Source organism: Heliangelus exortis, chromosome 1, assembly GCF_036169615.1.
Source record: "Heliangelus exortis chromosome 1, bHelExo1.hap1, whole genome shotgun sequence".
Lineage (NCBI taxonomy): Eukaryota > Metazoa > Chordata > Aves > Apodiformes > Trochilidae > Heliangelus > Heliangelus exortis.
In genome coordinates this window covers 182,121,080-182,147,637 of record NC_092422.1, presented here as the reverse complement: position 1 = coordinate 182,147,637, position 26,558 = coordinate 182,121,080, and the positions used below count along the sequence as shown (strand labels likewise).

At 41.2% G+C, this 26,558-nt stretch overlaps 1 protein-coding gene across 6 annotated transcripts in view; it reads right to left on the bottom strand.

Moving 5' to 3' along the window:
- Positions 1 to 26,558, bottom strand: part of CELSR1 (cadherin EGF LAG seven-pass G-type receptor 1) — a 163,460-nt gene that overhangs the window by 9,399 nt on the left and 127,503 nt on the right. For 4 of the 6 annotated variants that reach the window (XM_071733850.1, XM_071733852.1, XM_071733854.1 and 1 more), the window contains exons 15-28: positions 25,831 to 26,014; positions 24,909 to 25,010; positions 23,090 to 23,184; positions 22,559 to 22,768; positions 19,591 to 19,774; positions 17,177 to 17,320; positions 15,796 to 15,997; positions 15,309 to 15,476; positions 12,754 to 12,880; positions 12,166 to 12,366; positions 8,282 to 8,456; positions 3,383 to 3,495; positions 1,983 to 2,062; positions 624 to 750 (exon numbers count right to left, since the gene is read on the bottom strand). In XM_071733850.1, the coding sequence (XP_071589951.1) occupies positions 624 to 750; positions 1,983 to 2,062; positions 3,383 to 3,495; positions 8,282 to 8,456; positions 12,166 to 12,366; positions 12,754 to 12,880; positions 15,309 to 15,476; positions 15,796 to 15,997; positions 17,177 to 17,320; positions 19,591 to 19,774; positions 22,559 to 22,768; positions 23,090 to 23,184; positions 24,909 to 25,010; positions 25,831 to 26,014 (2,112 nt within the window). The remainder of the gene's footprint in view (positions 1 to 623; positions 751 to 1,982; positions 2,063 to 3,382; positions 3,496 to 8,281; positions 8,457 to 12,165; positions 12,367 to 12,753; positions 12,881 to 15,308; positions 15,477 to 15,795; positions 15,998 to 17,176; positions 17,321 to 19,590; positions 19,775 to 22,558; positions 22,769 to 23,089; positions 23,185 to 24,908; positions 25,011 to 25,830; positions 26,015 to 26,558) is intronic. The other 2 variants (XM_071733851.1, XM_071733855.1) reach the window with 1 other exon arrangement.

The window sequence follows — 26,558 nt, the reverse complement described above, 5'->3', positions numbered from 1 at the left end:
CTGCCAGCAGGACCTGTTTTAATGCTGCAGGTACTTGCCATGATGGTAACCAACATCCTTGGTTGTGAACCAACCAGAAGTTTCATGACTACTTCTGTGCCAGGTCTCCAACAAATAACTATGTTCTGCATCTCTAACCAACAAGTGTGTACACCAGGACAGGCAACCCTGTAAAATCCTAAGGCAACAAGTTTTATTTGAAAATCATTATTTAGCTCATTTCTTTAATGTGAAAGCCTCTAACTTCGAGCCATCCAGTCTGAGTGAAACAAAACAGTTTCTTATTTGCTGTAGTAAGAGAACAGCTATTACCAATGAGCAGACAGAAGGCAGTAACAAAATTTTTTGTCTCTAGAAAGAAAGAGGTGCAATTGCTGTCTGCTATTTATCTGTCACAGGTACAGTAGTAGAGCACTTGTATTTAGAATGACTAAAGGTGAGAGATGCAATTACTCAAAGCAACAGTTTTGGTGAAAAGGACTCTCTCTTTGAGAAAAGAGTGCAAAAATTGTACTTGACATCCTCTCTTCTTCAGTCAGCTCATGCTGAGCACGTTTTTGGAGGTCTGGGTTCAGCAGTGTGCTCACCAAGGTCTGACACCAACAAGACACCATCCAACTTACCTGCAGGCAGCTGAAAATGGCAAAGAGATAGTGAAAGGTCATGACATCACTGTTCACTGCCATCAGCCCCAGCAGCCACGTGGCACTGATGAGCAGCAAGAGCAGGAACGCCGTTCGCAGCACAGAGCTGTAAAGCAAACACAGAGGGGACTTAGAGGGTGAAGGAATCAAGAGAACAGCCCAATGTCCCTGCACGGGCTGTGCCATGTGCCCAGGGATTTGCCTACCAGAAAGGACCTTGAGGAAAAACAGGGTGGTGTTCATCTGTTCCTGATTCTCTCAATAGGACTACTCAGTAATTTATCATATCCAAAAGTTTTAAAAAAAAGGTAAAATAAAAAAAAAAGGTGTTTTCTTTTCAAGTTCATTTGCAAGGTTTTCTTCAAACAAACCAGGATGTTTGCCAAGCCCATGCTGTTCAGCCTTGTTGACTCTGAGAAAAGGATCTGGGTGGTAAGGGGCCACATCCATCTCACTTCTGTTTGCTGAGTTCTCTCTCACATTCCTTCTCAGCCACCACAGCCCAAGGTTTTGGGTTGAGGGTACTCAGGGAAGTATTTGTTCGCTTAAAAATATTATTTCCCTAGATGTTTTGTATTATGAGTAAAATAGCTGCCATTAAGTAGAAATTATACTCCATTTGCTTAGGGAGATCTAAAAAAATTGCCCAACAGCCAAGGATGAATAAAAAGCTAGAAGCAGCCTTTTGAAAACTCAGATACCTATTTCTGAAAAAAAAAAAAAAAAAAAAAAAAAAAAAAAGTGGCTGTGTTGCCACAAGCTAATCACATTTCAGGTCACAGGTAAATTTTAAGCTTTGGGCAAAACAGACATGAATGGGAACAGGCTGCCACAGCAACTCAGGAAGGTGGCAGGTTGCAGCTTGTGAGACTTTCTGCTCATCTCATGGTGAGTGGGATGGGGGAGGCTGTCCCTCAGCACAGGAACCTCAGTGGATCTCTGCCATGACATGGCTGGTTACCCAGGCACTTGTGAGAGGAGATGTTTCTGAGCCAGGGGTGAGCATGCAGAGACCCAGAACTATGTCTACCAGGGCATGCCACTGGTGGAGGTGAAGTGACTGTGTAGTGGAGAATAATGAAATATTTGGAAGGACTGTAAATTCCTCTCCTGCAGAGACCAGGCCTTTCCCTCTCCCTTCTCCTGTCTACACTTGGTGGTGGCACAGACCATTAGGGTGGAGGTTTTGCAGAGCCTCCAAGGGAACCTGAGGAGTAGGTGCTGGTCTCCTCCCAATAACTTATTTATTTCCCACCCTAACAGTTGCTTTTAGGCAATTCCATCCCTTTATTATTCCTGGCCAGAACTTTTTTTACAGGTTTTTGAACCCAAACTTACATGACTCCATTTTTTTCAAATGAACGTTGCTTTCGTCTGCATGATGCTTTCATTGCCAGTATAAAGATGACAGTGTTTATCTGAAAAAGAAATTGAAATAACAGCATGGATTTCTTCTATAAAGTCGCTAAGGCTCAGTTTTCAATGGCAATGCAATTTTTATCCTAAAACACTTGGTGGTGCCAAGAATATTTTCCTTCAATTTACACATCTCAAAGTTCCAAGATTCTTCTGGTTTCAAGCCAACACAGTCAAGAACATCCTGGGACTTGATCTGAATAAATGCAGTATGATGACCTCTAAGTAAAGAGGTTTGAGTGAAACATAAGAACTGAAGAATGGCTGTCCTTGTCCAGACCAGAGTCCACTCAGTCTGGCACCTTGTGACAGCTGGGCCAAAGCAGAACATGGTAGCAGAGCAAGTATACAGCAATAACTCCTCTCAATATTCCTCCTCCAGCTTCCACTGATTTCCACAGCTGGGATGAACTAGGTGAGGTGGTGTGTTTGTACTTGTTTCATTATGAATATTGATGCTGGCAATTTGTCCACTTGCTTTCTGAAACCATGCAGAGCTTCACCACTGCCACTGTCTTTTCTCTTTGAGCTTCTAACTTACCTCCTTGAGGAGTGACAGCTTGTCCTGTTTATTCTTAATCCTCTGCTTCCTACTACTAATTGTGTTGGAAAAGAGACTGAATGATTGACTCCACCATCATATTCTCCAGGCCACCATGCTATTAAAAGGTCCTTCTTATCCCCTTCTTTGCAGGTTTCTCTTCCCTAGGCTGAAGGCTTCTAGTCCAGTTAGGTGCTCCTCCAGCAGGGGCTGTCCCATGTCTCTGATGACTCATGACCCCAGTCTACTTCCAGGTCTACTTCATACTTTTTTGAGATGAAGAGAGCAGGATGATGAGGACTGTATTCAAAATACAGTCACAACATGGATATGTACTTTCTGGTGCTCTGCTACTGAGGCCATGTTTTAAGGGAGAAATTAAACACCAGCCAATTCTTTTAAATTCCTGAAATTGGAATTATTTTGTATTCATTTGGGACCTCTGGATAAAGAGACCTGTTACAGCTAATTTTGTTGATTTGTTTTGAAGCTCGTCAACCGACCTTTCAAACATAGAACAAAGCAAATGGGAAAAAAATCAATAGGTTTCTGGCCACACAGCCATTGCTTCACAAGGAATCTTCATGCTGGTAAGCAGCCCTCTGATTTCTAGGAGCTTAGCTCATGTCTCATCTGTTTAAGCAAAAGAAGCAAGTCAAGTACATCAGCTTCAGATGTAAAGAATACATACACTTCATATTATGGCTATTGGTTGGCAGAACAAAAGAAAAGGCAGCAGTAAGGAAGAGACAGTTCAGGATGCCAGGTCCACCATACTTACAACTACAACAATTATGATGGGCCCAGCGAAACTCCAGATAAGGGTGTCATGAACAGAGAGCCAGCAGAAATCAGGGTTGCCATAGCCTTGTGGATCCAGACCAACTGCAAGCCCTGGGTCACAAAATGGGGAGAAAGTACATCAGAAAGGTGCTGCTGAGATCTTTGATATAACCAGGAGCATTTTAAAATCAGTGTTTGAAAACCAAAATGATAATGGTAAAATGTGTTCAACAGGACAGTCTGGACAGACAAAATCAAGGGAAATATTGAAATAAAACTTTTATTAAAAAAAACCCCAACAAACAAACAAAAAACCCCAAACCACTAGTTATTCCATATCAAATGATACTACAAGTTTTGCATACCAGAACAAAGTTCAGCTGCATAAAAATGACAATAAATTCAAGTCTCAAATTAATTCTGTTTCAGCACAGTTTTATAGTCATACTCACACAGTGTGATGAAGCCTTGAGGGTGAGTGACATGTTGAGGAATTTCAATAAGCCTATGCAGCAGAATGACATGAATCATAACTGAGGAGATGTCTATACTATGAAAAAAGTGCATTCTTAACTGCTGTGAGCTTGCTGTCACTAAAATAACAACAGAGACAAAAGAACCTGAGAACTCATGGGAGTTAACCACTTGAGCTCAGATGGGATTCATTTTGAGCTGCCTTCTTAGGTACCTCATCTTGCTTTCAGAGCTGTGTGAAATGGAGTTTGCTAATGCCCCCAAGGCAAAAGAGTTAAGAACACACCTTTTATTCTTTTATTTTTCAAAGCCTGGACAATTTCAAGGGAGTCTCTAAGTCCAGCCTCCACCTGCTGATTTACACTGCCATTTGATTTGGTGACCTACACCTGGCCCACATGGTGACTGACTGGGACTGCTGCCTTTGACCTGCAAAATACTGCAGAAATCCTCTGTCTTCAAGACCCAGAAACTGATCCCTACAAGGCCTATGGCCAATGGCATATGGTAAATGGCTGCAGCATTTGTCTGGGCACCGGGGCACCTATTGCGTTGAGCATATGTCCTGACTCAAGCAGGCAGCAGTGCTGTTCTCTGCAAGGAGAATTTATGTCCTTTAAGGAAAGCCTTTGTAAAAAAAAAAATAAAATTGAAGCCCATGTGCTTTGGTGAAAAGACACTGAAAAAGGGAGAGGTAGCTGCATTTCACTCTCACTGCTTACAGCTGGCCCACAGCCAGTACTCACATCTGGTAAAGGACTATGGTCTATGAAAATTAAACTGGCTGCTTGGCAAAGCAGTGGATATTGGATCTGTTTTCTCTGAAGTGTGGAATGAGATAGGACTGGTCTCTCTCCCTGCTCCCATTGGCCCTCCCACCACCCCCTTCAGCAGTTGCCATCCAGAAAGAATTAGCCATAAATGATTAAGGGACCATAAAGTATTCTATAAAGATGTAGTTCTACAGACATAGCCTGTTTCTCAGGACTTTATTTCCCCATTAGTGGAACTTAAACTACATTTTGACCAAACATCTGGCTCTAAAAGTAACTGTCAGACAACAACATTTTTGCACCCCCAAAATCCTATCCTAAAGATCTCCATTAAAAAAATGGAGTGAAATGCAGTTTTCAGATATGTGGTTCAAATTTTAACCTAGTCAACAACATGTGAAACAATACTTTAAACAAAGGCAGAATTAAGCCAATGCAATATAATACAGAGAATCATTTTGGCAAATCAATTAAATGCTTGTCCTGGTTTGGATGCTGCAGCCAGGTCATCCTGAGAAGATTCAGCATGTGGGCTGCATGCCAGCTCACGAGTGCTGGCAGAAAATGGGGCTGATCCTGAGGGGATCACCTGTCCTGGGAGAATGTCAAGAGCATGCTGCTGGGAGGTCCTGCTGGAGGGATGTGGTCTGAACCTTCTGAGCTCCAGTGGGCTCAGCAGCTGCCCACATGTGGCTGGCAACTCCAACCAGCAGGTCAAGAGAGGCAATGTCCCCTTCTACTCTGCTTTAGTAAGACTCCAGCTGGAGTACGGTGTGCAGCTCAGGGGCTCAACATAAGAAGGACACAGAGATGTGGGAGCAAGTCCAGAGGAGGACCAGAAAGATCATCAGAGGGCTGGAACACCTCTCCTATGAAGACAAGCTGAGAGAATTGGGGCCTTTCAACCTGGAGAAGGCTCCAGCAAGACATTATATTAGACTTCCAGTACCTGAAGGGGGCCTGCAGGAAAGCTGGAGAGAGACTTTTTACGAGGGCATGGAAGGAATGGTTCTAGACTGAAAGAGGGGAGATCTAGGCTAGACATTAGGAAGAAATTCTTTCTTGTGAGGGTGGTGAGACATTGGAACAGGCTGCCCAGAGAAGCTGAGGATGCCCCCTCCCTGTTTCTGGAAGTGTGCAAGGCCCAGTTGGATGGGGCTTTGAGCAACCTTTTCTAGTGGGAGCTGTTCCTGCCCATGCAGGGGGGGTTGGAACTACATGATCTTAAGGTTGCAACCCAAACCATTCTATTTCTATGACTGTGTCAGCCTCACTCCCTCCTGACTCATCACCTTGCTCAGTATTCACAGCAAATAGCAGATTTGGAAAGTGTAATTTTCTGGGGGATACTGGTTTTAGGGCTATGTAAGAACCTGTTTTAACATGAACACTGCAGTCTCCATGGCAAAGGCACACGTATGCCAACTGGTTAGTGTGTTGCCACAAAGACATGCAGAACTGGAGGGGTCTTGCTGGGTGCCAAATCCAGTTCTTTTCTCCTGAGGCAAGGAAGTCATAAAATCCCTCTCTTCTATATGGATCAAACTACATTTTAAAATGAGAACGCTTAAAGCAAATTTAAAATATTCCACTATTGTTACCCATGTAGACATGTTTCAGATCTGCACTCTCTTGATACCTGTAAGGCTTCTCCCAACTTCCATCTCCTTTTATTCACAGCAATTTGCTTTTCTATGGTGTGATTAAATGTGGTTCTTCCCCAATGGAGTGGTCCTTGTGTATACATTTTGCTGTTTCCCCACCTCTAAAGGTAGAGGTTCCCTTCTGCAAGAAGCCTGGTTCCACCACAGATCCCTTAGGACCACTATGTACCAGTTTGAAATGAACGCTAGTCTGAGCTTAGAGAATAGAAAACAAAAAATAAATAAAAGAGAGTAAAGTCACTGCTACTGTAGATTAATTTTATTTTTATTCAGGATAGCTATGATAAAGATGAAATGGGCTAGATATTTATCTTTTAAACAAAACAAAAAAGTTCCTTGGATGCCCATGACTAAAAATCTCTTCCCGTATCTAGACTTATCCACTGTTAAGAAACACATAATCCTTCTCTCGTAAAGCAATTTAAGAGGGACTGCAGTTAAGATCATGTTAGGAAGTCAGCATCTTTTTACTGTTTAGATGTTAACATTTAAAATTTATAAAAGAAGCTGTTGAGAAGGTCTGAATCAATTTAAAATTCAGTAGAGAAACTAAACATGGAACAGGAAAACCTTCTGACAACATTTTTTTAACAAGTTACGTCTTCTGCAATGCAAATTGTTTCCTGTTATTTAATAATACAGGAATGCTGTTTTCTCACAGAAATGCTGTTGCCAACTATCTGATGGCACTTAAACATTCCTAAATATATTTCAGTAGTCTTGTATGTAGTGATGGAAGTTACACTGAAATGTTTTAGAAGTTCAAGGACAATTTCTATGCAAAATGTCAAGAGTTATGTCTAGAGAGGCACAGCCTTCTGAACTGTACCTTCCACTCTGTTCTGGATAAACTGATAGATGCAGAAATTATTTATGCACAAGGTGATACGGAAAAAACTTGCCAGCTCTCCAGAATGAAAGCTAACCTGTGCTTAACCTACATTATATGTCTATATTGCACTTTGTTAAGTCACATAGAAAAAAACCCCATAAATTTCAAAAATTCTAACTTGCTCTACAGTGTTTTTCCAACTGCATATGAGTGAGAGCTATTTGTTTCATCTGAGACACATCTAAACCTCTGCCACTGCTGACGGTGTGTTGGGATCTGTAAAAATAAAAGTCATTGCATAGAAGTAAACTGCCTATGATCTGATGTCCCATATGGCAACAGATAGATGCTGAAATAGCTGAACCAAAAAAACCCACTCCAACTGTTCTGTGAAGCACACTTCCCGAGGAGCTGTCTGCCTGAATTAACACAGCACCATGTGTTTAGGGTAGCACTGGAAATGTTTAATGGCAAAAATAGGCATGGTGAGGGTGGAGATGAATGTGCTCCTGTGGATCACCCTGGAACAGTTTAAAAGATTACTACCTTCAGTTTTTCATTACTTTACCTCAACTGGAAGTTATTGCTTTTGTATCTGAGATGAAGTAAAAAGCTGCTTGAGTATTCCCAGATCATTTTTTATGAAACAGAACTGCTGAAATCCCCTTCAAGGAGCATTTACTGCAGCTTGAAGGTAGGTAATGGGAATGTCTAGTGAAAGGCAGTCATGCCCTGTGGGCAGCTTTGCTGACGAAGCTACTGAAGCTGCCTCCTTGAGAGACTGTGTCCATACCCTGAGATACACCCTGAGTACAAGGAAGGAAATCTGAAGAAAAAATTTTCAAAATAAAAATACATTATTCCCAAGCAATATTATCAAGTACTATTTTAATCTAGGTGCAATCTGTTTATGCTATTGCAAAACCCTCAGGACCTCTTCAGCTAGGGCAACAGCCATTTGTCCACAGATAAGCCAAATTCAGGCTGACTTCTGCTAGACATGACTTGGTACTGCCCTTGTTCAGGAAAACATGGAAGTGACAGCAGTAGTTTAGTGTACCCCGAGCTGTCTCAGATGGAGTCACTTTCCTGAACCTGGCCAGTGGAGAAGACAAGGAAGGGAAATGAATCTGTTTTGGTATGGTTGAGGGTACCTGTTATGATGGCAGGAATGCCCCAGCCAACGACGTAGTAAAACCGCATGTGCCCGAAGTTGATGTTCCTCACTTCAGTCAGCATACGGTAGATGTGGAGCTGCTCCACGAACATCCATGCAAAGGTGCTCATATAGAAATAATGCAGGAGGATTGCAATCACAGTACACACAAACTGCAGAAGGGAAAAAGTAAGGAAATTAGAGTTGCTCTTCTGAATCACATCTGGTGAGTCACCAGCTCGCTGTGCAGCTAAAGGCAGCTATAATAAAAAGGTTTCGGCAGAACAAATAAACTGCTATTAATTAAGTTTTTCAGAGTTTCAGAAAAGCTGTTCTTATTGTGAAAAATTTTTTTTTTTTCTTCCAATTATGTGGCTTATTCTGAGTTTGTTTCAGCTTTAACCTATCAACACAACATGGTTTTGGTCACTGCAGAAAACAGCCCTAACCACCAGGCTGTAGTATATTCTGGATCTAGAAATGCTCAGCTGTGCCCCAGTCTCCTCTTGAGGCTGTGCTACTTGCAGTCAAGCACAGAAGTCATATGGACAAGCAGAAAGCAGGCTAGTGCTGGCCAGGTAGTACACGTCTTTGGCTAGAAACAAGAACAAATGGGTCTTTCAGTCCCAGGTCTGGATTTGTTTTTTATCGTATGTCAGCAGTACAGGGTGGACCACACAGCTCAGCCAGGGTGAGAGCAGCAAAAACGAAGAATCTGCTGAAACTGAAGAGATAGAGTCCTTAATGTGACTAGGAGAAACAGCTACAGTGGGGAAACTGATAGCTGAAGTCATCTTTGTGACTAAATATCCACCTTGAATCCTCTAATCTTCATAGATTTTAATTTCTGTAATATCTGCTAGCTGGCTTTCCCTCTCAGTTTAATGGTTTGATGGGTGAAAACAGAAATGACCACAAGCATCTGACACCTAGACTGAAATCTCCCAATCAACCTTCTCCTTTAAGGAGCAAAGCAAAGGATTCTGCCAAGGATCTGTTGATAAGCTTGAGTTACAAGCACTTTGGTGCAACCATTGAATTTTTGTTTCAAAATATTTTACATTGTGTTTTCGACCTTTTTGTTCCTGTGCAGAAGCACTTAACCCTGCTTGCAGATTCTGGCATGACTTTTTAGTATTTTTTCATGGTACAATGCCCAGAAATGCAAGTTTCCCTGTATAACTTTGCCTAGTGAAGAAACAGTACAAAGACTGCCAGCATTCTGGATTCACTTACTGCATCAGCTTTATTATAACACCAAGTGTTACTAAAAATGCAGCTCACTGAATAAAAGACCTTTCTTCCCCCAACATAAGCAGGGGAGTAGAGTGCTGCCCTGAACATTACCTTTTCCAGGTAAGAAAAAAGAAAGAAAATAAATCACTTTCTATCAATAGTCTGGGAAAGATTAAAACCTCACCCAGAAATGTGACTGTTAATTTACAGAAACCCATAAAAGCCAGGCTGGGTGCCAAGCAGCACAGCATTATTTGTGCTCCAGCATTCTTTCCCTCTTTATGTTCATCAGTGCATGACTCGTTAGACAACTCTCATTCCATACAGACAGATGAATAATTGTCTCTAGCAGACATGGCTTACAGCCCTCTTAACTTCTTAAACTGACTAGGTAGGCTGGAAGGAGCAGCCTTCTACCTTATGAAGTATATTCTGCAACTTAAAGATCTTTATAAGTGGGTTAAATGGTTGGTGTGTTTTACTGAGTCCTGGTCACAGTAGAGCCACATGATCATACTCTAAGTACCAAAGCCTGAAAATGAGAGGGAGCAAGAGAACAATCTCACCAACTACAACCATGAGTATTTGTGGTATTGCTGTAATAATCTGTTTTACTACTCCAATAAACCTTTTCTTAGTGCCTCATGATACTATGAAAGGAACATGGAAATGAGGAGCATTAATGGCTTAATGTTTTGTGAGATCCTGCAGGGATGTGGGCTTAGCTCCCTGCTCCTCAGTATTCATGTTGGGCAACAGAAGGAGTATAAACTCCCCACTAGTGGAATGCATTGAAAAATTACTGGTGTGCTCAGGAAAGCATGGGAAAGGTCAAGTTCCTGGAGTGCTGTGCATCAATTGGCAAGTTGAGTTCATTTGGGCAGTTACTTTAACATGCAAACTCATAGATAATGAAACAAAGACAACATGGGGCACACACGATGCGAGACCCTTTCCCAGAGGGAAGGTCACTGCAGAGGACCTCACCTTTACACCAGATAGCTGGAGTTCTTGGTGTAGGGGAGTATCAGAATATGGGACTGGAAGCAACACTACCATCTGGAAAGCTTTGTTTGGTTTAGCATTGAGGATTTACCAGAAGGTAAAATAGGGGAAGAAAGCTAAGACAAAAAGCATTAGAATAACCTGAACCTTAGAAATTGAAGAACTTAAATAACTTAATTTTAGTTAGCTTTCTAAAAGAAGTACCACTGAATAGAGGCTTCCTGAGAAGATAATTTTTATGAGAGGTCTCTCAAATTTACTAGGAAAAGGTCCTGACAGAAACCAGTTACTGGAAGTTTAAAGAAAAAAACTGACATCATGTTTAACTGGGATGAGATATTGCAACACCTTACACCACTGGAGGCAAGGGACTCTACCATTGCCCCAAATCTCTAAGTCTAGAGATTAATCTCTTTTAAAATGCATGTTATAGATCAAATGAATATCAGAATCCAGGGTGACAGTTTAGGCTTAAGTTATATAGTAAGTGAGGTTACATGGTTAGGCACAATGATGGTATTATAATGGTGATGATATCCGTTGAATGTAGGCATTTTTTTCCCATTTCTGCTGCTTTGACAATGTGGAATCAACATGCTTCATTTTTTTGGATGAGTGTTTTCATCTGAAGTTGTACTTCCCTCCCAAAATTAAGATGGAAACATGCACAGTAAAGGACTTCTGGAGTATAGATTTTCTTCAGAGTATCCAGATAATACCTACACTAACATTTTTATTTAGATACCTGTTAAGGACATAATTTTTATTGCATGTCCTCTTCCACCTGTCTACTGACTGGTAAAGGTAACTGTGAAGCTTAGCAGTCCTGAAACCCTTGCCTTCTTGTCTCCTACCTATCTGCATAGTAACCATGACTTGAGACAGGTGCTACTAAGAATTAGCAGCAATACTACATAAAGTGCTGCATAGTTAGGATAGCACTGAGGTCCTAGGTACAGAATATACACACTTCATGTCTGGCTGATATCTCATGTTTAGTCCATTCATAGCTTGCATTTCTTGACAGACTCAATGCTGGAGGTGCCTGCACTGAGCTTTGGCAACAGACATGATGGGATGAAGCCAGCAATAACTGTGTCTGGAAGGCACAAAAAAAGTGACAGGTTTCCTATTGATTCTTGGATGCAGTGAGATGTCCCATGCCTGGCAAGTGACTTCTCCAGAATGCCCATGGTGGGAGTGCAACATGCATATCAGCACGTGCACAGCAATACCCTGTTGATAGCCTAGCAGTCAACACCAGGAGCCATTTGGGCTTGTGAGGTACCTGCTGCAGGAGAAACTGGAGAGCCTCCCACCATACAAATAAAGCAAGACAGAAAATATAATCATGGGAAGGAGGGAAGAAACCAGCATTCAAGGCTCAGTTCCTGGGACAGACCTTCAAGGCTGCCATCATATATTCTCTGAAAATAAGATATAGGCCTATGTCCTGGCAGTGCTATTAGATACATAAACCACACAAGAACATATTGCCAGGCTGATGCTTTTCAAATGACTGTTGATGCCAAGCAGAAGAAAAAAAAGAGAGTGAAACAGATGGGAGCAGGTAAAAGTTGCAATGTGAACCTCTGATTTACAGCTTAACAACTTTAGCAATAAGGACAGAATAACTCTTACTGGGTTTTCAGTCTGGTTGATTCCAATAAGGAAGACGAGCTCAGAGAAGAAAAGGGCTACCACCAGGTTTTTGTGGATACTGTGCAAGTTGGAGCGTAGTGTGCGGATCAGGACCAGCAGGATGAAGGTGATCAGCAAAGCCACCAGCGAGATGGATACAGTTGTGTAAGTGACAATCTTCAGAGGAAGCACCTCCCCATTCTGTAGAAAGAGAGATAGACAGGACCTTTGGTAAGATTTTTTCTTCCTTTTCCTCCAATCAAATCTACTACTCAGAATGTCAATGTTTTCATTATTACTGAGCCAACACATAGGTTTGCTTTAGGACCAACAGGAGTGGATGATGCCATCTCTTAGGTCATTCGACATGTTGAGTGTGCACAGACAGCACCCAGAGGGTGCACAGACCAGGCAAGAAGCTCCATTCAGCAGCCCTAGCAGTGGGTGCTGTCAGGCAGGGGCAACACACTCCTGACATACTGCAGCATGGGATCAATCTGCTGATAATGCCCTGAGTTGTGCACAAGCTCTGAATCAAAGCCCTTGAAAACCAAAGCCTTGAAAACTCATGAGCCTGACATTACCAACCTCTCGTTTTGAAATGTCCATCAGGACAGCAAAGCTGGTTATGTGGTTACACTGGCAAGCGATATGGCTCTGGTTTCTGGAAAACAGCTCACATCCTCTGGAGGACCAGGCACCTGCCCCTCCAATCCTGTGGGGAATAAAAAGCATTTATGAGAGCAGCCCTCTGATCTCCTCTTGCCTCCTGCTATTGGTCTTACTCCACAGCCTGAGAGGAATGACTGTAAGTACCAAGACAGAAATATTTATAGCTGTCACCTGCCTGAAAGAGTATCATCATCTTACAAAGCCTTCAGTTGAAGTAGTTTCTGATTTAATAGCTGGCTTTGCTGGACAAACTTTGTAATTTTGTAACAATCTGGTTTGAGTTAAAAAAAATAAATATTAAAAAAAATATTTGCATTTGGGTTTGTGACTGCTCATAACTAACTGGTCACAACAAATGTAAAAAAATAACTAAAACTCAGAGAGAAGCCTAGTTTAGATAGTATCTCTTTCCCTAGATCTAGACACTGTAGAGCTTGTAGAGCTTTTATGTGAAATATATTTGAGCAATAATGTGATTTCCTTATAGCATTCTTCTGAAAAATACACAAGAAAAGGTTAAAACCAGCAAATAATATTTCATATTAGGAGATCTCCTGTATTATCACTAGCAAGGACTGCTCCCTTAAAAGTTCTTCCCTGTGCAGCCTTGATTAACTCCAGTGACTTCAGAAATTATTTTATATCAATATTAGTTATTCTTTTCTCAAATTAATGAGTAACAAAAATAGTCTCGTTTTTCCTGAAAGAGTTCTTAATTAGATATGACCGGATATTTTTTTCATTCAATGATAAAATATTTGTTAAACACTTTAATATCACCTTCTCTTGAAAAGTACTCACTTTTTATAAACACTTTCATTACATGTAGTTTAAAAGCTTCCTTTCAACTGTGGCTGTAGGAAGATGTAACACAGACAACAATGCCCTTGCAGGTGCCAGCAAATGGCTAATAGATGAATCACTTTAGAGTTAATGAGTTATTCAAGCCCATACAATGTTTAAAAATTTATGAAAAAGGACTTGCCATTCCCTCATAACTGGCAGAACCATCTGTACACAGAAGCAAATACATTACTTTACATGCAGGCAAACGGAGTAGTTTATTATTGCAAACATCAGATTTATGCTGCCTCTTTGGTCCTTCCAACAATATAAACTCCTGAAGCTTTTGACTAGGAAGCAAACATTTCCTACCTTAGCTTGCTCTTTTATTTTCAGCACAGGATATTGCCTCTCTATGGATTTTTCCATGGGTTAATGAAGGTTAGGAGTTTTTGGGTTATTAGCAAACAAGCAACAGCTATTCCTCTTTTCCTGGGCAGACAGTATCATCGTCTCACTATATATCTAGTTTTATGGTTGAAAAATGCATTATGTGTGTAATAGTTACAATATTGTGAAATCATAGAATGCAGGGCATGTAGTTACATCTCAAGACTTTTTCTTTTGTTTTATCCACGCTTCTGAAATATCTCCAATAGGACTGTGCTATTTCCACAACACCATAAACCCAACAAAACAGTTATGAGTGTATACAGTTCCTAGCTTTTTTCACATTTTCAAGAAAAATGTCTGTATCTTTAATTTTACTGAATACAAAAGACCTAAGCAAGCTGTTTTCAGAGTATTTCATCTTTTCCCTCACACCTCCCTGAGAGTAAAATACTTTCTCCTTACGTTCATGCTTACATATTAGAATTGTTCCTCACAAGCAAAAGAGATCTAAGGTCCCAAAGAAGCTATTTCCTCTCCCTCTATTTTTTCATTTGTTTTAATGAAAGTAAAACTGTAGTAGCTGATGGAATGAAAGGTAAGTTGCTTCTTATCTGTGCAACTGACTTTAGGTTAACTTTTCTTTCAAAAATCTGAGAACCAAAAATTTATTATCTTTACTGATGTAATTTTATTTGCAAACTCTCAGTCTGCCTTTTTACCAACATGTAGACTTGGTTTTGTCATTTTTTGCACTGGCCCTGTCTAAAGCACCAAAGGTTGGTGCTTGCTTGCCATGTATTCTCTCCATAGTCATTGAGGTGTAAGAAGACAAGATTCAGCTCATATAAGAACTGAATAATCTCCTGGAGATGTCCTCATAAAAACAGGGTATGGGGCAATGAGGGTCCTGACTTAGGGGCCCAAGATGAGCCATATGTTAAGGCACAGGAGTCAGACTGTGCCTGTCCAGGTATGCATTTATGAGCAAAAAGCATGAGCAAATACAAGGAAACGGTGAGATTTATTATTGCTAGGTGAAAGTGAACCCTGCAGAAACACAGGATGGCACTGTATTTGTTAGGAACCACAGGGCTAACTCTTTGTTTGAGAAGTTATGATGATTATTACTTTTTTTTCAGGTTGGCTGGAAATGATCGCATGGCTCTATTCCACCAGAAATCTATTGTCAGTTCAATAAACTGAACAAAAAAGGGTTTTCCTCCAGATTTAGGCAGAACTTCTCTGCTCCTGAAGACAATTGCCATGCACATGCCTAAACCAAGCAGCAGACATACATGATAGAGTGATTCCAGAAGACACAGACGGGCTTTGTTCTCTCCTCTGTTTCCAGCATGGCATACTCCACAATGATGGGCTTGTCCACCAGGTTGGGAGGAAGCTCCCCATCGCTGTGAATGGCTGTGCTCACTACAGGTGTGTTAATAATAGGGCGATTTGGCAACCTGCAAAGGGGAAAAATTTCACAGTGATGTAAATGTGCAAATGCAAAACACTGATTGGGTATATTCTGCCAATAAAAGATGTCCAGGTGTTTCCACTCAGAAAGCAAAGTAGATGCACCATAAACACAACTGTGTTTCCAAAGGCTTCTGCCACTACTGACATTGTTATTCATCCAGTGTGCCACAGGAGGACAAGAGACACTGACAACTGCAGCACAGATGACACTTGGTCAGTATGGAAGAAGCTGTGTCTTCTCTGCACATTAAGAGCAAGGGGAAGAAGGGACCTGCACAATTCCGAAACAGGTTTGAAGTTTACCTCAAACTCCTTCTGTCAGGATCATAGTTTTCAGGCAGGAGGTGTCCCAGGGACCGGTATATAATGACCATGGCAACAGTGTGATGTGTTGAGTCGTCTGGGTGTCGTTTCCTTCTCTTTGCAAAAGCACTCTGAGAGCTCAGTGCATCACTGATCACTTTAGAGGATAGTTTTTGATTTGAAGGCTTCATTGTAGGCACTGCTATGGAATTAAAACAAATATTACATACTTCGTACACAACTTCAGAGACATCATTTAAACTGTTAATTTTGCTTTGCAAAGACACAGAAATGTTACTGTCATTGTAACTGTAAGCTTGTAACACTAACATTATATTTGATGTTTTTAATAATATTTTAGCTCATTTCATAGTACACAACTGATAAATAACTCTTTAGTCTAGCTAGAAAATTAGCCATTTCTAAGCTACAAAATCTGTAAGTATATAACTACTCTGTGCATGATTTAAGGAGAACACTAGAAACAATACGTATGCTATTAAATTGTATGTACTTTTATATATAGCAAAGCTTGTGTTATGAGTACATCAACTGGTCACATGGGATTTCTCCCTGCTAATTCTGTCATATAATGAGATTTCAATTTTGGCAGTATATCTTAAAATTCACATTCCCTTTTTTCTTACAGGAAAGATGGAAATCATATAAGCAGATGCCCAGTATCTGAGGAAGAAGTTCTAAAGTTGTATTAGGTTATTAATTATTAATGTGTTAATATTTACAGGTGCTACCAGTTTTATTAATGTGTTCCTCAATCACAGGTGTTACTGTTTTCCCATTTGGAGGATACTCAGCCATAGTACATGCATAGTTACTGCATTTCAGGTTGCCATATCCATCTTTCCTTGTCCGAGGTAATTTTTACAGACACTAGGAAGCAGGTGCTTCCCCAAGTATTCTCCATCATCCTCCACCTCCCTTGGCAGCTCTAGACTTTTTATTTGCTGTCTAGTTCTGATAACACAGCTCTGCTTCCAGAGCTGGACTCTCCATCTCTCACACCACCTCCCTCCATCTCTGCAGGGACTGGGGGGAAGGTGGCTGTGGGGCTGCTGACTCCAGGCAGCTGTCCCATCCTATGCTGGTGGGAACTGAGGCAGAGCATTTCTCTCGTGCTGATGGTCCAGGAGCAGGACCTGACAGACAGGTACAGCCAGTTACACAGCCCCCCATGCTCCTGTGCTGCCGGCAGGCAAAATGCCTCAGAGGTATGCACAGCTGCTCCATCCCTAAATAATGTTTGCTCGTGCAGATGGTAGCCCTGCTCTCACCCTAGTACCACTCCACTTTGTAAGGATTAATCGTGCTGTTTGGGATCTAGTCAAAACTGCCCTCCAAAACAGCAGCAGAAGGGTTTTACCTTTCCTCTCTGAAGGTCTGAACAAAGTATCAGGGAAGACAACAGATGATTCCAGATCTTTAGGATAATCTTCTTTAATCTCATGAAAACGTGGTATTCTAGCTCCCGTGAAATTGGACTTGTCAAAGATGTCAACAGCAATAACTGAGGAAAAAAAGTTTCCCATAAAATGAACTTCGATGCTTTCAAATACAATATTGCAACAAAATAAAACATGAATGAAAGGTTAAAATTTATGTACCGTGCAGAGATGACATTTAACCCCAAAATACAAATTCAAATTTAATTTATCTCAATTAGTACCTCAAATGACAACTAAAAGCTTACAGGTCAGCATTATGTTACATTTACCAAATTATAAATCTATTTTGCAAACAGTGACTCTCTAGGAAAACACTACTGCAAACACTGGAAATGCAGAAGTGGTATGTTACAATTTCAGATTTGTTTCTTGCAGTGAAGGCTAAATCTGCTGCTTAAAAAATACAGTTCTACATCTGTTTAATAACGAAGTCAGCTAAGGAAAGAAAATAACCTAGCTTTTACCTGGGACAACTCCTTAAGTTCTCCTTCCTCTACACTAGCAGTTCCTATTTGGCTCACATCATCAGCTCTGGCTGTTGTCTTAACTGCCAAAATACTTAAAAGCAGCTGAGTTGGCCTGAACTTTCCCATTTAAGAGAAGTCATTGAGTGCCAACTAATGTTCTAATAAAAGGGAGAAGCTGGAAGTCCTGGGGGTAACCCTACACTCAAAGCTGTGATCCACTGCAAGTTTCTATACAAAGAAATAATCAATCTGTACATTCCCACTCCTTTCCTACTCTCTAAATAACTCCCAGATGAGCCACTAGGAAACTCCATTAACAATATGTTCACCTGGAAAAACTGTTCAAAAGAAAACAGACCCCTTTCAGGCCAGAGCTGCTTCATCCCTCACAAACTCACGCCTTTTTACTCAGGAAGACCTGGCTGAAAAATCAGGATTTACAGCCTGCAAGAAATTCTGGTTTTTGTTTTCATCTCAGTTCAGTTTGGTTAAAATACTGAGCATGCTTTTTTTCTGAGCGTGAAGATGAAAATATTTTCAATCCGATGGTCCTGAATCAAAAGAAAATATTTTGGTTTGTTTTATTAAATAGAAATCAAAGTTTTTTAGTTTGGCTTTGTTCAGCAATAATACTTCTCCCTTGGACTTGATGCAGGACTTCATAACCTTATAGCTTGATTGTCTCATGCCTTTGCTTTTCATGCCTCTGTGACTGTGGACATGAAGCACTCTCAGGACAAAGCTTGTAGGCAAAGGGAAATTAAATTCTGATACCAATGGGTGTAGCTGGGAAAATAAGAGAAGATTTTGGCACATGAGCCCTTCTTCATGTCTGAAATAAAAGCAGCAGCTTGAAAAACTAAATATGAGTTTAGGCTGATAACAATTTTGACCACTTTTGAAAATAAAAACCAGATAGCAATGCTGCTTGGGAGGAACTCAGTCTCACCTATCACTCAGAGAAGGACTGTCACCAACAACACCCAATCAGCTCAGAGTGTTAGTACCTGGGGAGAATATGAAATAGAGAGGGGAGGGGGAAGAAATGGGGAAAGAGGCTGACCAGGCTGTGGGTGCTGTGCCTCACTTGCACGTGTACTGTAGGGACATCTGTGAAGTACATTTTTTTGTCAGAGGAGGCATTTACTATGATAGGTGGAGAAGGTGATTTGGAACATCTGATGTTTTCTTCTTGGTTTAGACCAACACCCAGTCACAAGCAGTGTTCCCCAGGGCTCAGTGATGAGGCCAGTTCTCTTTAATATCTTTATCAGTGATATGGATGAGGGGATTGAGTGTATCCTCAGCAAGTTTGCAGATGACACCAAGTTGGGCAAGAGTGGTGATGTGCTTGAGGTTAGGAAGGCTCTACAGAGAGGGACATGGACAGGCTGAATCAATGGGCCAAGGCCAGTTTTATGAGGTTCACACAAGGCCAAGTGCCAGGTCCTGCACTTGGATCACAACAACCCCATGCAACACTACAGGTGTGGAGAAGAGTTGTTTGAAAGCTGCCAAGAAAGGGATCTGGGAATGTTGGTCAATAGCCAGCTGAACATGAGCCAGCAGTGTGCCCAGGTGGCCAAGGCAGCCAACAGCATTCTGGCTTGTATCAGGAATAGTGTGGCCACCAGGGCAGTGGCACAACCTATCAGAAAACAGATCAGACACCTCCCTGGAAGCACCCACAGCAACTGAGATATGGATCAAGGCTCGATTCACTTGAAATTAATGCATTGATTAGACTGGAAAATCCAAATACATTGTTTCTGAGGGAGTACAACTTAAACAAATAGACAGTTCTTTTATCCAACATATTCTTAAAGCTCTAATAATAAATGGCAGTTTTCAGCAGAGATACTCACTCATGTTAGTGGTAACAATGACAAAGGGTCTCATGTAGGTTTTCTTCATGTTCTGGGCCACATTGTTGAAATATTCCTCATAATGCCTCAGGAGGTGAGCGGTGCCACCCTCTGTCCTCTGAATTTGCTCCCAGTGCTCCTTATTGCTGGGGTCCAGTAGAGCACTGCCCACCTTGATAATATTCTGAGAAAGAAAGCACAAGACTAAGTAATAAAGCAACCAAAGTGCTGCGTTCAAAGTGAGGAATATTGAAAATGATTGGCATTACTGCCTCAGGTGATTGTATATGAAATATTTTAATGGAGGCATGTTCTACTGTAGCCATATGAAAATATGCACACCAATCACTCAACATGAGGTTTTTTTGTTACACAAAGCAAATCCCTTCAGTTTATGAGCAAAGCCAAAATTGCAGATTGTAAGAGAACGGCCTACTTTCTTTCCTCTTTTTGACTGGAAAACTAGAAAGAAAATGCAGAAGGAAAAGCTACCTGTATTTTCTTTGTTTCAGAGAGATGAGAGAAAGGAAAAGCAGAGTGCTTGGTATGTACACTGAAAAATTCCCCCCAGAGAAATCAAAATAATGTGATATGTTAAAAATAAAAGAAATAGCAATATTATGTTGGGTTTTTTTAAAACCATATTGATTCCTGGATAACTAGGACAACTTATATGGAGAATAATGACAAGAACAAATATTAACTTGTATATAAAAAACTTGAAAACACTTAAGAAAATGTGAATCATGCTGTTATCAACCTGTTTGTATGTTGCTTACAAATGGTGTTAAAAAGGAAGTTCTAGCTGAGGACCTACTCCTTGTGCCCTTACAAGAATATGCAAAGTGACCCTCAGACTGAATGGAAGAAAACCCCAGAAGAGAGTGTTAAACGGTTTAAATGGAAAAGGTGCTAAGAAGTCTTTAATCTTAAGTTTTTTGACACTGTTGTGTCAAAACCTAATAACTAAGATAAAATTTGCATAAATTATAGTAGAAACTAATCACCTCAAGTTGTAAAATAGGCAAGGCAAATATTTAGGTTTCATGGAGAAGCAGACTGCCAAGACACTATATTGTCTAAGTATTGTCTGAGGTTGCAAGAGTGTATCTGAGATAAAAGAGGCTGCCAGTATAACTACCTTTATCTAGGGTGAAAAGAACTAAACAGCTCCCCAGGAATGTAGGAGACACATGTTGTACTTGGTACCAGGCCTCTTTGGGGTTTGTGAAAATTATTTATGTTTTTTATTATCTATTTTTCAGGCTTCTACCTGAGATTCTTAAAAAAAAAATAATTCCTTCTCCCTTTGTCCTCACTCAGCCTAGGAAGTTACCTCCTCATGAGCTTTACTGATTAATTTTCAAATTCCTAGCCTAGCCTAAAAATATTTAGGGAGTTCTTGAAAACATCATCTCTATGATGTTTTCAGTCTCTATGAGTTTCAGTACAAAGCACAGACAATAATACATTAAAGCAGAGATTTCTGAACCACTTTTTCCCCTACTGTTCTTATTTTTACTTAACAAAACATGCTAAAAATGAAGTTTCTTCTCAAGAGCTGAATGGGAGAATTCATTCACTCCACAGCCTGCTGGTACAAGTTTGTAACTACGTTGTGTCCTTATGAAAGGAAACAATCTCTTAGAATCTTGTGCACCCATACTATTAAATGTTTCAGATTTCTCCTCTCTCTGTTGATTCTACAGCCCAAGACACTGAGGAATTTTCTCCTCCTGCTCCCACTTTCCCAGGGATATCCTCTCCTGGTGCAGCTTGGTTTTGTACAGGGTCTACAAATTCACCTCAAAGTCTGCCTGCCTTGGCCAGCACAGAAGCCCATGGAGGGTTGGTTGTTCCAGCATCACCACACTAGTTCCCAAGATCTGGGCTCTGCTGCCACAGGCACAGGGGATGTTCTCGCTTGGACTCTGTGCTGTGCCATGGTCAGGATCTTGGAAACAGTACCCTGCAGCACACATGGCAATGAAGAAATCTCTACAAGTCTGACACTGGTCATCCAACCTGCACATTTTCAGACCACAGGAAGCTCCCAACTTCCTCCACATCTCACATTCTTCCACCAAAACTGTGTTTCGTCCAGACAGGGAGGGTGCTAGGGCTTGTTTTCTAGACCTGGTCAGGTCTTTGGTAATAACTTTGGTAATAACAAGACAAGAGGACACAGTCTTAAGTTGTGCCAGGGGAGATTTAGGTTAGATATCAGAAAGAATTTTTTTACGGAGAGGGTGATCAGGCAATGGAATGGGCTGCCCGGTGAGGTGGTGGATTCTTCATCCCTAGAGACATTTAAAAAGAGACTGGATGTGGCACTCAGTGCCATGGTCTAGCAACCACACCGGTGGGTCAAGGGTTGGACTTGATGATCTCTGAGGTCCCTTCCAACCCAGATAATTCTATGATTCTATGAACTGCATCTTTTATGAATGCTCTAACTAGCAGAAGGCCTCTGGCATGCATTTTTCTATGTGCCTGCATCACTTAATATATCTGTACAGTATGGAGTGTCTCCCGAAGTACCAACTCTTAAATAATCATGACTCAAGTGTTTCCAAACTGAATTCTAAGAAACCTTCAGTCATTAATAGGCTCAGGGTTTGTTCACTACACATTTAAATGAAAACAATCCCATTAGGGAGTTTTTCCAGCAGAGTTGAATATGGTACACGAAGTTATTTTATCCAGGAATAACACATCAAACTGGTTATTTATTAATTTGGGGAGTTCCGCTTTTGGTTGTTACAAAGATGATATATAATTATGTGTGCATACACACATGCAGAACCAACTTCCCATTTTAAACTGAGGAGAATGACTCAGCTGTGAAATAGATTAAGCAATTACATATTTGCTCCACCTTGGCCAACGACAAATTTAATTATCCATTGCTGTAAAACTTCCAAGGGGAATTGTAAAGACTCAGCACGGTATGTAGTATCACTCTTACTTCATTGAATTCCACATCTCTTGTAGCTGCCAAGTCAAACCCTTGCTGCTGACTCTCATATTGGAGGACCCGGATCATCATCTGGTAAGCTGTCCTTACATCATTGCCATACAAGCTCTGTGTGTACTTGGTGGCATTCTGCAGCACTCTCACGATCCGTATGGTTTTGTCTCCGTCCAACTTGGTCTCATTGTGGTGTAACTTTTCATTCTGAATCAGAGACAAGAAGGTGGAAAAAAAAAATAAGTTTGTTGTTGTTGCGTATCTTTTTCATTCTACTTACAAAGACAATCATGGGATTAAGAGATTTTTTGCTTAAAGAAGCTGGTTTGATCAAAACGGTTTTCTAATGAGAAAAAGTAGAAATTCAATAGAAAATGTAACCACGAGCCAGAAAAGCACAATGGTCCTGAAGGGAATCAAGGGGGTTCAAGGACTCAATGGAAAGATAGAGTCCAGGGATATCAAACTGCAGTCTGTACTGATGATCATTTCTAAAATAAAGACTAAAAATGAGAAAACACAGATTACCATGATTTTTAGATCCACAAAAGTGCTGGTGGTGCAGTTGAAAAGCTCAGGAGGCAGCCAGCCCTTTTCAATGTTACAATGGCGAACTGCATTTCCTAAAGGAAACAAAGTGTTAATGGTAAATACTGTTCTGAATTGTGCTGGATGCATCTTCAGAGATTTAAAATTTCCTAGACTTTCTAGAGATATGCACATGCTTCAATATCCAGACTGGCATTCCTGTTTGGAAAGTTAAAAACTAATCATCAAAACTAATCTTCATGAATCATTTTATCTCAAGCTTAAAAAAAAAAGTTCAGCTCTGCCCAACTGCTCTCAGCCTTGCTGCCCTAAAAGTCTCTAATTAATACAGCAATGTACTTATATAAAATTTGAGACAGACTATGCACTGCCTAAATATTTATGAAAACATGTCCCTGCCCAGATTTCTGTGCAATAGCCTACATGGGAAGACCTCTCAGATAAATGCTGTTTTCATGTGAAAACATGCTAGCGACTTCACATGCACCACACAGTAAACACTTCAGACAAGACCTATTATTGCCTTCTGCCACTTGTGAATGGTCTGTGAGCACCTTACCATTTAATTTAGCCTATTATTTTGTATTATTTGTCAAATAATTAAAAAATGATCCTTGGCTGTTGATCCTTCCCACTGAAATGCCAGTCAACCAATTCAAAATTTACACAATGCTAGTTAATCTGGATTACATATACATTGCATATGCCTAAGAAATTTAATTACTAATATCCAAACAAGAATTCTAATTAATTGAACAATATAAAATTATTTATAACCTATGAATAAGTGAGTACAATTAAGCCGTACGTTTCTAGTCAAACTTTCTGTAAAATTCACTTAAAATGTAAAATTCCTACAAATACCCTTGGCTGCCAGCCTATTTGCTATAAGAGACGCTCGGGTCAACAGCAAGAAATGTAGTGCAAAAACTGATTTTAATTCAACATTATACTGTTTAATAATGTAAATACTCTTAGATTTCAATAAAGAAATACATTCTATGGCCCAAAATCCTCAAAAGAGGAGCTTGGATCATCACAAATCTTCTGCACACCTACAGGGAGTGACCTTCCCCTGGTAATATTTGGGGAAGTCACATGATCATTTATAACTCATTAAGCCTAAGGAGTGCTTGCAGCTCAGAGTAAGGAGGCCCAGAAATGAGGAAGAGCTTCAATTTCCCACAGAAGAGACTTTGGAAAAGACTGTGAATTCCACTTTCAAAAATCTACTTTGGCATTCCACTAGACATACATTTTCAGGGACGTGCATGAAAAAGCAGACTGCTGTTTGCTTGCAGCACAAAATCACACAGCTCACGTGCTTCACAAAATGCATTTTTCAGCCATCTGACTTAACGTGTTAAAGAAAACACATTGGGTGTAACAGCGAAGAGTTACAACAGAACTTGCATTCTATTAGCCAGAAATGCCAATAAAGCAATCATCACATAAACAATTTTATCATTTTATCTTTGCCCAGAGGAGCTGTATCGGTGAAAGTTACATTTGCAAGAACTGCTTGATAGAGTCAACAGAAAATGGGACTGTGCTTTTTTTGAAAATACCATTACAGAATTTCTGTTCCTTACATGTGTTTATCTGATGCAGTTTCTGACTATTCCAACAGTTTCTTCAGCTTCAGCTCAATAAACTTTCATGCTTGCATAAAACATACATAAGCTACACTGTAATCTAGACCCAATGAAAAAAAAACAAAAAATGTGTACATAGGCTCTTTTTTCCCCCTCAAACAGGCATGTAGATAAAATTGTTAATGTTTACCCAGGGAACTTACCCACTGATCCTTTAGGACAAGGCACAGCAGCTGGCTGTCCAAACTTGGTCTGTGGCCACCAAATACCAGCCTCAAAAGCTTTGGGACAGCCACTATAAATTACTGAAAGCAGAAAAAGCAATGATGCAATTTTTCTGACAAGATAAAAAACACATCCAGGAGATTATTTCAACCTGCGTAAAGGACCTTTCTGTAATTTCCAATCCCTATCAGGATACCTGCCCTCTGCAGTCTCTTCCATAGTGTAACCTATCAGGTGCTCCTTATCCAGCAGTGTGGGCAGACACACACAGGCAGAGGAGAGCTCAGGATGATTATGGGGCTCTGGATTTTGGCTCTGCCTATCACTGCCTTTTTCTTTATTGTGGGAAAATGTTTCTCCTTCATTTCACCCACACACTGTGGTAAGATGGCTGCTGCAGCAGCTTTGTGCTGATCACAGAAGGGTGGGTGGGTGGGTGAGAAGAAAGGCAGGACAGGCAAGGTGGGGAATAAAGGCAGAGGGCACGAGGCACACAGCAGAGCCTCTGCAGGCAGCAGGTGTGAGGACTCTCACCCACCTCTTCAGCACAGCACTGAATGGCTCTGCTGACAGATAAAACTCAGGTTTCAAGTACAACTGGCATTAGTGTTTTGCTCTCCCTCCTCTAGGCTTGCTGTATTTCCATTTGCAGAAAATTAAATTTCTAAGAGCTTTTTCCTCAGACCCCACGAGTCCTGTTGGCACAAGGTTAGGCAAAGGGGTCTGTGTTTAGGCTGCTGCAGCTCCCATTGCCCCTGCTGCAGTTACTGCACTGGGCTCACATTTGCCCCAGGATACCACTGCATGCCCTCTGCTGCACAGCCCACTGAGTAGAGCTAGCAGCTCTGATCCTGCAGCCACAGCCCAGCTGATCAGCAGCACTTGCTGGGCAGGAGGTACCTTCACAGCCTCTCATGGTAACTTCAGCAAAGGGGTTGTCGCAGCGGTTGCACTGCCGCCCTACGACCCCAGGCTTGCACGGACACTGTCCTGTCTCCATGTCGCAGGTGCGCGTGTGGGAGCCGGACGGGAAGCAGTCACAGGGGTAGCAGGTGTCACTGCTCTGGGGCCTGTAGTAATTTGCCTAGAAAAACCAAAATGATAGCCATGAAGTACTTGACTTCCTTTCCAAGTCACTTGTTTCTGAAGTCCTCCTCCAGCAGCATGTGCATCACAGGGCTAACTGTGCAAAGCACAGCGTAATAATGATATTGCTATTAACAGAAAACGTCGTAGCCATGGGAAGTGTGCTGCACTAGCCCAGGCAATGCAGAGAGGTAGAGCTGAGTGGTGGGGGGATGCATGGGCTTCCCTGTGCCACAGTGGCTCAGAGACCTGGAGTTTGGGCCAACCCTTGCAGTGGGGGTGGAGGACCTACATTACTCGTACTGTACTTGCTTCCAGTGCTCAGCAAATGTACTCTTGGAGGATTTCCAGTTTTCTCTGCTTTACAGTTCCACTCTTGTATGGCATGAACAAGCCAGTAAGAAAACTTATTGCACCATCCACTTGTGTTTCATGTACAGGGTGGAGAGCAACCAGTGATCACGTATTCAAATCACATCTGTAAATGCTTTTGATCTGAGGCGTTACACGATTACACAGGAGCATGGTGCTGGCACCCCACT